The sequence below is a fragment of the Puma concolor genome, chromosome C1, assembly GCF_028749965.1.
Source record: "Puma concolor isolate L17-30 chromosome C1, mPumCon1.1.hap2, whole genome shotgun sequence".
Taxonomy (NCBI): domain Eukaryota; kingdom Metazoa; phylum Chordata; class Mammalia; order Carnivora; family Felidae; genus Puma; species Puma concolor.
Genome location: NC_141674.1, coordinates 85,995,122 through 86,009,820, shown reverse-complemented (window position 1 = coordinate 86,009,820; position 14,699 = coordinate 85,995,122). Strand labels below are relative to the sequence as shown.

The 14,699-nt window shown below is 38.3% G+C and overlaps 1 protein-coding gene across 2 annotated transcripts in view; it reads left to right on the top strand.

Moving 5' to 3' along the window:
• The first annotated feature begins 245 nt into the window (after positions 1-245).
• The window catches only part of DBT (dihydrolipoamide branched chain transacylase E2), a 53,112-nt gene continuing 38,658 nt past the window's right edge, over positions 246-14,699 (top strand). The window contains exons 1-3 of one of the 2 annotated variants that reach the window (XM_025934967.2): positions 246-392; positions 5,767-5,890; positions 9,917-9,992. In XM_025934967.2, coding sequence (XP_025790752.1) covers positions 342-392; positions 5,767-5,890; positions 9,917-9,992 — 251 coding nt within the window. In that variant the 5' untranslated portion in view covers positions 246-341. Of the gene's footprint in view, positions 393-5,766; positions 5,891-9,916; positions 9,993-14,699 lie in introns of those variants that run through there. The other variant, XM_086717668.1, reaches the window with a different exon arrangement.

Genomic DNA, 14,699 nt, shown 5'->3' with positions numbered 1-14,699 from the left:
TTAACATTCTATTTCCACTTTATGGACTCAAAAGATGATCGTTGGTAAGCACAGCAATGCCTTGCCCAACTTTGTCCCTGAAATTAACTTTGGGCTGACTCCTCCCCACTTCTTTCCCCTCCAGCATGCTCTTTTACCTCCACGCGGGACTCTCCACCCCCTAGTGTTTATCTCAGGCCCCGCCCCGCCCCCTGGTTGGCTGTCCGGTGGGAGGCTCGTTCCTTCCCTCGCCATTGGCCGCTCAGGGGGAGGTGCGTTTCCCGGCTCCGGATAGGTCGACATGTCTAACAACCTCCGAGACAAGTCTAACAACCGCGGTGCACTTGTCATTTCCGGGTAAGATGGCCGCAGTGCGAGTGCTGGGAATCTGGAGCCGGAATGCTGGGCGGCTGGTAAGCGGTTTGGTTTGAGTTGAGTTCAGGAAGGGATAATGTGTCGGGAGTATTCCCGGGGAGGTATGTTACTTTGTCCTCCGAGTGCCACGCGGAAAGGGCACGCGTGACGGAGAGGTAAAAGGATGTATGCTAAATGAAGGGCAGAGAAGGTGGTGAGCAGACCGGTCTGGAGACCCACTCCCAGCCTTACCTGGCCATGCTTCTTTCGCCACTCGGTCGCGTTCCAGCTTTGTCTACACCCAGGCTCATCTAACCTTTCGCCCGTTAGCCTTTTATTGAGCACTGTCTAGGTGCTGGGCATTGTGATAGGCGCTGGGGATATGCAGATATATATCATTAAGCATTTATTGGACACCCACTCTGCCAAACACTGACAACACGACCCCTGCCTTAGAGAATTTATAGTCTAGAGGAAGAGACCCATGAAGCAAAGCATAACACCATGGGCCCTTGCCTCCGAGGAGCAGAGGCTTAAGCTTTATTTTGTGGACCTGTATTTCTCTGTTGTGTCTGCGCCACGTATCTTTCCAACCTTTTTATCACCAGAGTTACGACCCACCACCATCTTCCCTGAAGTTCCTCCCTTTCAACAACCCTTTAGCACCAAACACCTAACATCCTAGTAATCATAGTGTTTTATCCTATCTGCGTAGGGTTTTTCTTTCTGGGACTCCTCTTCCCTAAGGTCTTACAGTGATCAAACCCCGATTTTACAAAATTTGTCAAGAGCCTGCTGTGTACCAGGTACTGTGCAGCCACTAGGGATGCAAATATGAATAGGACCCCTGTGGTCCCAGATTAATTACAGCCTTGTGGTGGAAGACAGAGGAAAGAGAGAGAGACAGACAAACAAGCAATTATAACAGCTTGAGAAGTGCTATGATGGGACATTATAGAGTTACAGGAACACATAGGAGGGGGGATGGGGGTCTGAAAGGAGTTCTCAGAGGATACCGTGTAACTTGAAATTTGTACCTTGCTAGGTATTGGCCTCTCTTTTGAGAGTTCTCCTTGTTTGGCTTCTGTAACACCAGCTTCCCAATATTTTTCTTCTATATGTTTTCCACTTCATCCCAATCTCCTGTTTTCCTGCCCAAACTTTTAAATATGTATTGGTGTTTCTAAAGGCTCTGACTTTGGCCCTCAGCACTTTTGGCACTTCCTGGACTATTTCAGCCACTTATTTGAATTTAGTTGCCATGTATGTGCTGATGATTCCTAAAGTTCCCCAGTCTTCAAGCCAGCTCTACTCCAGACCCATATATATTCTACCGTCCTGAAAATCTCCAATTGCCTACATATTAAGTATTTTTCAGCTGCAAGTAATAAAAACCTAGCCAATAAATGGGAAATTAAGTATCTATGCATCCCGAAGTTAGATGGAAGCTGGTATTGGTTAAGTGGCTCATATTTATCAAGGTTGTCATTTCAGCAAGTTTGCCCTTTTTCATGGTTACAAGAGAGCTTCTACAACTTCGTACTCAGGGCAGGAAGGAGGAAGGGGTGGTACCATTCAGACTCATTGATCAGGACTATGTTACATGGCCACACTGCTAACACCCGGAGTCTTGAAGGAGCTAGCATTTAGCCGCATCACAGTTCTGCCGTAATGCCTCAATGGCACATCGGATTCTAGGTTCCAGAACTAAACTCTCAGACCTGTTTCTCTTTTGATTCTAGCCTGTAAATCTCCCAAATTTAGTTGTAATTCTCTGCCTTGCCCCCAACTGCTGCTATCCTGGTCCGTCTAGGATAAGGACTAATTGGACTTTCTGCCTCCAATCTGGTGGCTCTCCAACCCATTCTCCATAGTGTAGCCAGGATGATCTTAAAAAGTAAGACACAAATTTGAGAATGTCATTTCCTCACTTGAAACTGCCCTAAGCAAAATGTCCAAAATTTAAAAGACTGTGAGGCAATTTATGATCTGGACCTTTCCAAATCTCTCTGGCTTCATTTTTGCTGAAACTTACCCATCCCAACCCCCACTCTGACACTTCCCTCACCCTTACCCCATACTAAACTACACTGGAACTATATTGAACTTAAGTCAATTGAGCACACTGCCCTCTCTCGACTCCAGACTCCAGATCTTTTCACGTGTGTTTCCTCTGCTTTAAAGACTCTTGCCTTCCTTCCCTATGGCCTCATCTGCTAACACACCTCATCACCTGGATTACTCCTACTCATCCCTTAGATCTTTACTTTCTCCCTCCTTTGTGTTCCTTTAATACTCTATTTCTCCTATTATAACACTATGTCATAATCACCTATGTCCTTGTCTTTATCTGTGAAGGTGTGGACTGTACTTTCCATAAGAGAAGGAATTAACATCTATTTTGTTCTCTAATCTACCTATGCATCATGCATTTGACTCTTGATTAACCAATACTGAATTAACCCTGAATTTTTCTATTTTATCTGTCTTCCTGTAATGAAGCAACTTGAATTCAGGGACTATATTCTGTAGCCAATTAGCTTTGAATTCCCAAGCCCAGCACAATCCCTGTTTTTGGGAGTGCTCAACAACTGCTCAATAAACAACTATTATTTATTTCCTTACTTGAATCTGCTAAACCTTTGTTTCATCTCCTATTTTTTTTTATATTTTGTTTCCAGGAAAAATGTCTTTTTCAGCTTGAAAAACTATTTTTTCTCTTTCTCCCTCCTATTGCTTTTTTCTTTCCATTCAGCAGCCTCACTAATGTTTTTTAGCCTTCTCTTAATCCATGTAGTTGCTACTTATCGCATAATGCCTGTTGCTTTCTCTTTTTCCACTGTAAATCACTTCAGGAGCCTGTTCTTTCATGCCTCAAATACTATTCTACTTTCTTTTTCCTCTCTTACCTGGCTTTACCTGTTATAATCTAATCAATAAGCTGCAACTAGATTAATTTCTTAGTTCTTTTTCTTCAATAACCTATAGTGTATGAGTTCAAACTCCTTATCCTGACATTTACAGTCATCAGTAATTTGGTCCTTGAGCCACTTACGCTGCTCCCTTTTATAAATTTGGTCAAGCCACTCTGCCCCGGGAGACAAGTTCCTGCGTCAGTTCCTTTCTTTATGCTGTTTCCTCTGCCTTAAAGTGCATTTCTGCTCTTTATTTATTAATACTTATGATGCAAGGTCCACTTCAACTCTTCCTCCAAGAAGCCTTCCTAGGTCAAACCAACTTGAAAAATCAAAACAAAACACAAAAGACTCTATTCTTAAACTCTTCTAACACCTGCTGCCAATACTTACTACAAAAAACAAGAGCATACATGCCCATGCAAGTGTGTGTGTGTGTGTTGTTTCAGCTAAGTTATAAGTTCAAAGCAGAGGTTATTTCTCCCACGTGTAACAGTGTGTTACAGTGTGTGATAGAAAGAGCCTCGGCTTTGGAATCAAATTTACTTGGTTTCAGAGCTGAATTTTGCCATTTGTTTGCTATAGGACCTTGGACAAATCACTTTACCTCTCTGATCATTCGTTTCTCATGTGTTAAAGAGGGCTAATGTGCCTATTCCAGAAGATAACTATGAGGTAAAAGGAAGGTGATGCATTTAAAGACCTGTAAAGTACCCAGCACATAGTAGGCATTCAGTAAACGTTTGGTAGTTTGTCCCTCCTTTGCCTGATTAGTAGTTCTTCAATAAAACTTGTGTTGTTGAAGGTAGGACCTTCTAATAGTCTAATTTTCTTTCAAAGGTTATTTTTAAAAGAACTATTTTTTTAAAATCAAGGTGAACCTGTATAATTCAAAACATCCATTTACTCGCCCAAAATTAAATTTATTTAATTTTGATTTTGTTGTTGACCAAGAGCCACGGTTATGGGAGTTGAAGTAGAAAGTATGAACATAGAAAATGGGGGTTTGGAAAAGAGCATTCTTTCACTATCTGCTGTTTTAAGCTATCAATTTCAGTTAGGTTTGAATGTTAATTCAACGTTAATTTTAATAAGAATAAAATATAGATATTATAAAGATTAGTTGCTTTTGGATTAGCTCTTAAAGTAAAACTAAGATGCATGATTTAAGATTATTTGTGTTTTAGGAAGGGGATCTTTAGTTTTTCTTTGCCTTCAGAAATGAGTAGCATCTTGGAAATTAAGGTGAAATATCACATAATAATTTAAATATATTATTCCTATTAGTAAACCAAATATTTGTTTTTATATTATTTGCTGTCAGAAAAAGAACAAAATTCTTATTTATAAATACATATTATAATATGGCTACAATACATAACGTATATGTATTACAAATTTAAAAATTTTAAATTTATTTATTTATTTTTTTCAACGTTTATTTATTTTTGGGACAGAGAGAGACAGAGCATGAACAGGGGAGGGGCAGAGAGAGAGAGGGAGACACAGAATCGGAAACAGGCTCCAGGCTCTGAGCCATCAGCCCAGAGCCCGACGCGGGGCTCGAACTCACGGACCGCGAGATCGTGACCTGGCTGAAGTCGGACGCTTAACCGACTGCGCCACCCAGGCGCCCCCAAATTTAAAAATTTTAAGAGCTAATCACTAAAATATAAAGTACATGATAATAAAGTAATTTTTTTAAGTAAAAGTAACTCTCTCCTACATTAATAAAAAAATTTAAAATACATGACAATATTCTCAGATACATTAAGGAGGTTAAAAATTTCTATACATTACATTTAAAAGTGTGATATAGTTAACCAGGTATTAATAACATTGAAATATTAACTTTCAAAATAAAATAGTCTACATTTCAAACACCTAGGTTTTAAGATATCAAGTCAAATAGATTCAGGCACACTTATTTCTATTATATATTGTCATGTATTATTCTAGGATAGTCTATAAAATAGTTGCATCTAAAGAGTCATCCATAAATTCCAGTAAGAAAACCTTTGCATACATCACTACATATGTTTTTCAGTGTCTTTAGATACTAAAAGTCAGTTTTGAATTCTTTAAGTTTTATTTTAGGAAGTCTTTACTGACTCAACTGTACTTACAATGTGTTTGTACAGAATATGTTAAAATTTCTTTACTTTTATAAGAAATTTTAGGCAAGGATCATAAGCACATAAATAAATCTGACTCCAGGGATATAATTTTACTAAATAAAAGAACAACAAAATGTTCTTTGGGTTCTGGGGTTTAAATTCCTTTGATTTCCCGAACAGACATACAGTACTTAAAAAATAACCTATCTTAATAAACTTGACTGTCCCTGACACCAGGTTTTAGCCAGTTCAGATTTTGGCCTAGATACTTTCATATTGTTTGTATTTTGATAATGACTGTTCTACCTTTAGAATAAACTTGAAACTGAATATATACTTACAGAGAAAAGCCATCGAGAACATTCATAAAAGCTTTTACTTTTTTGTTTTCTCATCTTTAGATTTGTGTTCGCTACTTTCAAACCTGTAGTAATGTTCATGTTTTGAAGCCAAAATATGTGTGTTTCTTTGGTTATCCTTCATTCAAGTATAGTCATCCACATCAGTTGCTGAAAACAACTGCTGGTAAGTATGATCTCAAAATAGCCCATATGAAATAAGGTTTTGTATCTTACCCAGAACTTTTTAAAAAGTAATTGAAGACTTACCAAAGTAAAAAAAAAGTTAACCTTTTCTGTCTAGCCTGAGCTTCCTTGCTCTCCCCGAATCTGTCCTTTTCTTCTTTTCTTTTTTTTTTTTTTTTGTGCCCCCTCACCCCTTTCACATCTTTCCCTTAATGCTTGTGTCTTCAAATGTGGGGAATGGATTGTCTTGGGCCACCTGTTCTTTGTCATCTGACTCAGCTAAGTGCAATAGCCAGGTAAATTGTTGACTTAACAGATTGTATCCTTGTATTGTCAGTATATTTTTGGTTGGATGGAACACTTACCTCAGTCTGTTGTGTTAAGATTGTGTGATAAAACCAGCCCAAGGTGCTTCTGAGTAGAAAGATCCCTGACTTTTACCATTTAATTACCTTTGTCCCCTTTTTCTACCCTCTGTAAAGAATTTGAGGCTTTAGGTATTAGATTTGGCAAGTACGTTAAAACTTTTTTTTCCTGATGTTCTGTTTAGAACTTTGATAACCCTAGACTTTTGTTATATCATTAAGCTTTTGACATATACTTGGTGCCTTAGTCTGTGCTAGCAGTGAAAACTGGGGAAATTCCAGGCAGATCCAGCCCCTGAGATCAGTCAGTCTTTCCATGCCTTTTACAGATCATCTTTCACAACATCCAAAGATATATAAACCCTATCTTCACCGCTTTTTAAAAATATTTATTTATTTATTTTATTTTTATTTTTCTTATTTTGAGAGAGAGCATGTGCATGCACACACATGTGTGTGGGAGAGGCGTAGGCGGGGGGAAGGGGGAGAGAGAGAGAGAGAGAGAGAAAGAGAGAGAGACAGAGACAGAGACAGAGACAGAGAGAGAATCTTAAGCAGGCTTCACACCCAGTATGGAGCCCAACAAGGGGCTTGATCTCACAACCCTGAGGTCACGACCTAAGCCGAAATCAAGAGTCAGACGCTCAACGAACTGAGCCATCCAGGCTCAGATTTTTATTTTAAAAGTTGATCTTTTGTCTTCTCAGAGAAGATAGAAGCCATTCAAGTGGAAACTCCTACTAGCTGTGTAACTTTAAGCAAGTTACTTAATTTCTTTCTATTTCATCATTTGTAATATGGGATTAATCATAGTATCTAAGTCATTGTATTGTTGTGAGAATAAATCCATTTAACACAGATATTTATTGATCACCTACTATCTGCCAAGGCACTGTTTTGGTGCTCTGGATATATATTCTTTTCCTATATCCCCTCACTAAATGAATATTCAAGCTAGAAACCTGAAGTCTTCCTGATTCCTGTTTCATATCAAATTGGTTACGTAAATCTATTAATTTTACATCTTACATGATTTTTAAATTTGTCTTCTCTTTTTTAGACAGCTTTGAAAATATATAAATATATTAAGTTCCATACTTCAGTTTCTTACCTGTAGTAGCCTCCTAACTGCTTTGTCTGTCACTCCTTCCCCAACCCCATCCACCACATTCCTGCCAGAGAGATTTGTTTCCAGAATTACAGATCTCAGGTTACAGATCTGAAATTGCAGATGGTATGCCCTATTGATTTATTATGCCTGAATAATAACCCTGTCTACAACTTCGTGGCTTAAAGCAACAGTGAGTTATGATTTCTCAGTATTCTCAGGGTTACCTGGGTGCTTCCTCTGCTGGTTTCACTGAACTCACTAATATGGCTGTCTTCAGCTGGAGAATCATCTGGGCTGGAAGGTCTAAGATGGTCTCATATACATGTCTGACAGTGGTGCTGGTTTTCAGGTGGGGCCTGTCATTTCTTCTCCATATAGCCTTTCATCCTCCAGTAGACTAGAAGGCTTCCTTACTCAGGGATCTCAAGGCAGTATTCCAAGAGGGAGAAGGTAGAAGATGCTGCGAGGTCCTTTGAGGTCTAGGCTCCAGAATTTGTACAACTTCATTTCTGCTATATTCTATTGTCCAAGCAAGTGACAGGCCAGCATAGATTTAAGTTGTGGTGAATCAGACTTTATGTCTTATGGGAGCAGCTGCAAAAAATTTATGACCATATTTTACTTACATCTGGCTCCTGATTACCTTTAGGATAAATTCCAGACACCTCACCTTGGCATGGCAAAGAAAGTCTTTTTTTTTTTCTTTAAGTTTATTTATTTATTTTGAGAGAGACAGTGCATGTGTGAGCAGGGGAGGGGCAGAGGAGAAAGAGAGATCTCACAAACCGTGAGATCATGACCTGAGCTGAAATAACGAGTCAGATGCTTAACTAAATGAGCCATCCAGGCACCACGAAGAAAGTCTTTTAAATCTGGACTGACTTCTTGCCACATATACTATCTTCAGCTATATGGAGCTGTGTGTTATTCCCTAACCATACTGTGCACTATATTTCCATGTTCTTCTTGCTCATGTTGTTCCTTGCATAATATTGTTTTGTATAGAAGTACCATAGTATATTTACTTGTCATTTTTTGGTGACTTAGATTGATATTCCAAGTCTTCATTTTAACTCTATGAAAGCTATTATTGAGCATAAATCTTTTTGTACCTATCTTAATTGTTTCCTCATGGGGGAAAAAGTCTTAAAAGCAGAATTGCTTATTGAGTCAAAGAGAAGGACTTTCCTTTTTTTGATATTTATTTATTTTTGAGAGATGGGGGGTGGGTGGGGGAGGAGGGGCAGAGAGGGAGGGAGACACAGAATCTGAAGCAGGCTCCAAGCTCTGAGCTGTCAGCACAGAGACCAATGCAGGGCTTGAACTTGTGAACCATGAGATCATGACCTGAGCCCAAGTTGGACACTTAACCAACTGAGCCATCCAGGCGCCCCCTCTTTTTTTTTTTTTTCTTTAAGCTTTTGATACTTAACACCAAACTATTTTTTCAGAGAGGTTCCAGTTTATACTACGAGCAGCAGGCTGTGAGAGGACCCAACTTACTAGATAGAGAGGAAACAAGAGGTACCTAATACCTCTATATCAGAAATGTATTTGTATTTCTTAACCATTAACTGACTCCTCATATTTATTGAAGAAAGTTTTACTACCTTAATCAGCTTGTTGTGTGTTTTATAAGCAATTTTAATTAACAGCAGTCTGAAGATAGAGGAGCACTTCTTAAAAAAGATTTTTTAATGTTTACTTATATTTGAGAGAGAGAGAGAGACAGAGTGCGAGTGGGGAGGGGCAAAGAGCGACAGAGACAGAATCTGAAGCAGGCTCCAGGCTCTGAGCTGTCAGCACAGAGCTTGACACAGGGCTCCAACTCATGACCTATGAGATCATGACCTGAGCCAGAGCCAGAGCCAGAGGCTTAACTGACTGAGCCCCCCAGGTGCCCCCTAGAGGAGCACTCTGGAATCCATTCAGAGTCACGTGTTACCGTGGAAAAGTGAGAGGAACATAGGTTGTTGACCAGAAATACTTTCTCTTGGGAATAATTACCATAAAGTATCATTTGTATCTAATTGTTACACAAGTGAGGGGTAGAAATTCAAAAAGGGGTGAAAAATGGAAAGAGGACTGAAATTTAATGATAAGTTGGCAGAACATGGTGGACAGAGAAATTTTTCATCAGGTTTTCTAGATGTGTATGCCTGATCATTAGCCACTAAAAATGAGAATAGTTATATGAAGTCAGAAGAGATCTAAGAGTGGGACACTAGTGATTATTACAGTTTAATAACAGAAAACAAGGCTATCCAGCTAGTTGGGCCTTCTATACCCTTGTAAAGGAACATTATTTTGGAAGTTGGAAAATGTAAGTGCTGTGACAATATCAGTAGGTCTGTGATACTGAATAATTTATTTAAATCTTTGATGGTTATGAATGACAATTACGCTTTTAAAAATTATGCAACACTTTTTTATCTGTGAAATGCAATGGTTTCTGCTTCTGCTTGAGAATATTTTCTAATTTTAGCTTTAAAAGCATCTATTAGAAGTATATTACATATTTAATGAGATCATTTTTCATTTTTCTTTGAAGCTCTGCAGGGACAAGTTGTTCAATTCAAACTCTCAGACATTGGAGAAGGGATTAGAGAAGTAACTATTAAAGAATGGTAAGTTATTCTGAAAAAAATTTTCAGTCAATGTAAAAATAATGTGTGCCAAAATAAGTGGGAGTTGTTTAAGTTGAGAAACTTCTTTCTTAACGATTTTTTTTTCTTTTTTAAAGCAGTAAGGTAGTTTGTATTGCTAATATGTTGTTAACACAATTCATCATACATCAGGATATTTTATTTGATGTAATTTATTAAGAATTCTTTTTTCTTTTTTTTCTTTATTTTTTCTTTCTTTTTTTTTTTTTTTTTGAAGTTTATTTATTTTTGACAGAGACAGAGTGCGAGCATGAGCTGGGGAGGGGCAGAGAGAGAGGGAGACACAGAATCCGAAGCAGGCTCCAGGCTCCAAGCTGTCAGCACAGAGCCTGATGTGGGGCTCAAACTCACGAACTGTGAGATCATGACCTGGGCCAAAGTTGGACGCTTAACTGACTGAGCCACCCAGATGCCCCTATTTTTTCTTCTTTTAAAAAACTTTTTCACTGCCCACTCATCACTTAAGCTAAAAAAGAGAATTAAAAAAAAAAATTTTTTTTTAATGTTTTTAATGTTTATTTATGTGAGCAGGGGAGGGACAGAGAGAGAGGGAGACACAGAATCCAGAGCAAGCTCCAGGCTCTGAGATGTCATCACAGAGCCTGATGCGGGGCTTGAACCCAGGGACAGTGAGATCATAACCTGAGCCAAAGTCAGACGCTTAACTGAGCAACCCAGGCGCCCCATCAGCTAAAAAAGAGAAATTAACCTCTAACAGATATTAACTTGATATGACCAGGTGTTTTGAATGGCGTTTGTGTATGAACTTATTATTAATTTGCAGACTATTTTAAAATCATAATATAAGCTAAGCTCTCCTTACTGTACTGGAAATGACCTCAGTAAGAATGCAAAGTACATTTGATTCACCATTCTCTGACAGTTTGCCTATATTTTTAGAATAGATTCAAATTTAATACCAAAAAGTATTAATCAAAAAGTAGTTTTGGGGGGCATCTGGGTGGCTTAATCCGTTAAGCATTCACCTTCAGATCAGGTCATGATCTCGCAGTTTGTGAGTTCAAGCCCCACATTGGGCTCTGTGCTGACAGCTTGGAGCCTGGAGCCTGCTTTAGATACTGTGTCTCCCTCTCTCTCTGCCCCTCTGCACTCACACTCTTTCTCAAAAAATAAACATTAAAAAAAATTTTTTTTTAATAATTTTTGAAAAGGCTAAAGATTTTTCAGAAAAAGGCTTGAAACAGAAGTAAAAATCCTCTACTGCCTTAGTCCTCCTTCTACCTCTTTACCTTCTTTCACTTTTTAGAAAAAAAGAAACACTTCTTGGTAGGGAACGGATTTTTAAAGGTATCTAGAAGTAGCAGTTAAGATGAATAGATAGTCTCTCCCCATAGTCTTATACTATTGAAGATCCCCTTAAGAATCTGATTCAGCCACCTGAACATTCTTTCTCTGTAGCTCTCCCTATTATTGCTTTGTAAATTACAAAAGGAGAAGAGCATAATTGTGCCTTACAGTTATGTCTCTAGTGGCACTGTGAGATTTAGGAAATGCCAAAGGACCTCTAATCAGAAGAGCCCAACTCTGAAACTTATTAGCCATCTTGCCTGGGACTTACTTTGTCTTTGCTGAGCCATTGATTCTTAATGTGTAAAATGGGAGTAATGGTACTTACTCTGCCATCTGGCAAGGGTTCTTGAAAGAATCATATAATGCAATGTATAGAAAATGCCTTTAAAATCTGCGAAGTGTTATGTACATTTAAGTTACTGATATGTTCTAAGACCAAGACTAGTCTTTGTAGATTGTAGATATTTTTTCACATTTCTTAATTTCTACCTCTTATTAAATCTCTAGAGTTATTTACTTGAAATAAGGTTTTAGGGTTTTGGAAACGGAGATAATTTCACTCCTAATGAAAATTAATAGTTCATTAAATTAAAAACACATATTTGACTAAAGTTTTTCAGACTATTCCTTTTTTTTTTAAGTTTATTCCTTTATTTTGAGAGAGAGAGAGAGAGCACGCGCACAAGTGGGGAAGGGGCAGAGAGAGAGATGGGGAGAGAGAGAATCCTAGGCTGGCTTTGCACTGTGAGCTCAGAGCCCAATGTAGGGCTCTAACTCATGAACCATGAGATCATGACCTGGGCCGAAGTTGGATGCTTAACCAACTGAGCCACCCAGGCACCTCTACAAGTTCTTTAAGAAATATTAACAGCTGTCTTGAATTCTGTGTGCTTTTTCTCTAGCTTAATATCTATAAACCTCGGGGCACCTGGGTGGCTCAGTCAGTTAAGCATCCAACTTCGGCTCAGGTCATGATCTCATGGTTCATGGCTCTATGCCCCGTGTCAGGCTCTATGCTGACACCTCAGAGCCTGGAGCCTGCTCCAGATTCTGTGTCTCCCTCTCTCTCTGCTGCTCCCCTGCTTGCACTCTGTCTCTCTCTTCCTCAAAATAAACATTAAAAAAAAAATTTTTTTTTAATCTATAAATCTCAACTCAAGGGAAAAAATCTATATTTTAATGCAGTTTGTAAAATGCTAAAAAGCAGAATTCTGTGCCACACACAGAGAATAGAAATTTGAATATATAGGAAACATGATTTAATAGAAGGGTGTGTTTATATAAGTGGCACTAAAACCTTATGTTTTCTTAGAACTTGTAGGAGCAAATATATGGATAAAGAAGAAAAACACTTCAATTTCAAAAAGCTTTTGACAAACTTCCACAACAAAAGTTTGGATTATATATGTGCTATCATCCTAAAGTCAATTTAGTCTGATATTAATACAACTAATTTAGTCTGATATTAATACAGCCATTCCCAGCTCTCTTTTGGTTAATGTTTCCATGATTTTTTTTAGCGTGTGTGTTTGTGTGGTATGTGTGTTTTGTGTATGTTGTGAATGTGTGGTGTTATTGTGATGTGTGTGTGTTAAATGTGTGATCTTTATGTGACAATAATGTGGTATATGTCTTGAGTTGGTATGTGGTTTATGCATTTTGTGAGTGTTGTGTGTGTGGAGTGTGTTAGTATGTGTAATGTGTATGGTGTGTGTGTTGGGTATGTATGAAGTGTTTTTTTGTGTGTGGTGGTGTATGCAGGGTGTGAGTGTTGTAAGTGCAGTATTTGTGTTTGTGTCTACTCTATGTGTGGTATATGTGTGGTGTGTGCGTTGGGTATGTTTTATGTGTGACTGTGTGGTGTGTATGCCTGGTGTGTAGGTAATATATTTATGTGTGAAATGTGTGTCTATGGTATTATATGTGTGGTGTGTGTGTTGTATGAGTGTTGTGTGTTTCTTGTGTGTTGGTTATATGTATGCTGTGCGTTAGTGAGATCCATGTGTTTGTGTCTTTTGTGTGTGTTGTGTGGTTGTTTGTGTAGTATGAGTGGTATATGGGTAGGGCATGTGTAATGTGAGTTTGGTGTCTGGTGGTGTGTGTGTAATATATGTGTGGTAAGTGTATATGGTGTAAGTATGGTGATATGTGTTGGGTATATGCTGTTTCTTTTTTCTTTTTTTTTTAATTTTTATTCTAATTCCAGTTAACATGCAGTGTCATGTTAGTTTTAGTTTCAGGTGTGCAAAATAGTGATTCAAAATTACATCTCTCACCTGGTGCTCATCAGGACGAATGCACTCCTTAATCCCTGTCACCTGTTTAACTGATCCCTCCACCCACCCCCATCTCTGGTAACTATCGTACTGTTCTCTGTAATTAAGCGTCTCTTGGCTTGTGCCTCTGTCTTTTCCCCCCCCCCCTTTGCTTATTTGTTTTGTTTCTTAAATTCCACATATGAGCGAAATCATATGGAATTTGTCTTTCTCTGACTGAGTTATTTCACTTAGCATTATACTTTCTAGCTACATCCATGTTGTTGTAAAAGGCAAGATTTCATTCTTTTTTATGGCTGAATAATATTCCATTATATGTATATACCACAGCATCTTTATTCAATAATCAATGGACACTTGGGCTGCTTCCATATCTTGACTGTTATAAATAGTGCTGCTATAAACATAGGGGTGTATGTATCCCTTTGAATTAGTGTTTTTGTATCCTTTGGGTAAATACCCAGTAGTGTGATTGCTGGAGAGTAGGGATTCCTATTTTTAACTTTTTGAGGAGACTCCATACTGTTTTCCTCATTGGCTGCACCAGTTTGCATTCCCACCAACAGTGCACAAAGGTTCTTTTTTCTCCAATCCTCACCAGCACCTGTTTTTTCTTGTGTTGTTGATTTTAGCCATCCTGATAGGTGTGAGGTGATATTGCATTGTAGTTTTGATTTGCGTATCCCTGATGGTAGGTGTTGACGAGCATCTTATCATGTGTCTGTTGGCCATCTGGATGTCTTTGAGAAATGTCTGTTCACGTCTTCTGCCCATTTTTTAATTGAATTATTTGTTTTTTAGGTTTTGAGTTTTATAAGTTCTTTATACATTTTGGATACTAACCCTTTATTGCATATGTCATTTACAAATATCCTCTCCCATTCAGTATGTTGTCTTTTAGTTTTGTTGGTTTTTTCCTTCACTATGCAGAAAGCTTTTTATTTGGATGTAGTACCGATAGTTTACTTTTGTTTCCCTTGCCTCAGGAGACATATCTAGAAAGAAGTTGCTATGGCCTATGTTAAAGAAATAACTGCCTGTGTTCTCTTCTAGGATTTTTATGGTTTCAGGCCTCACATTT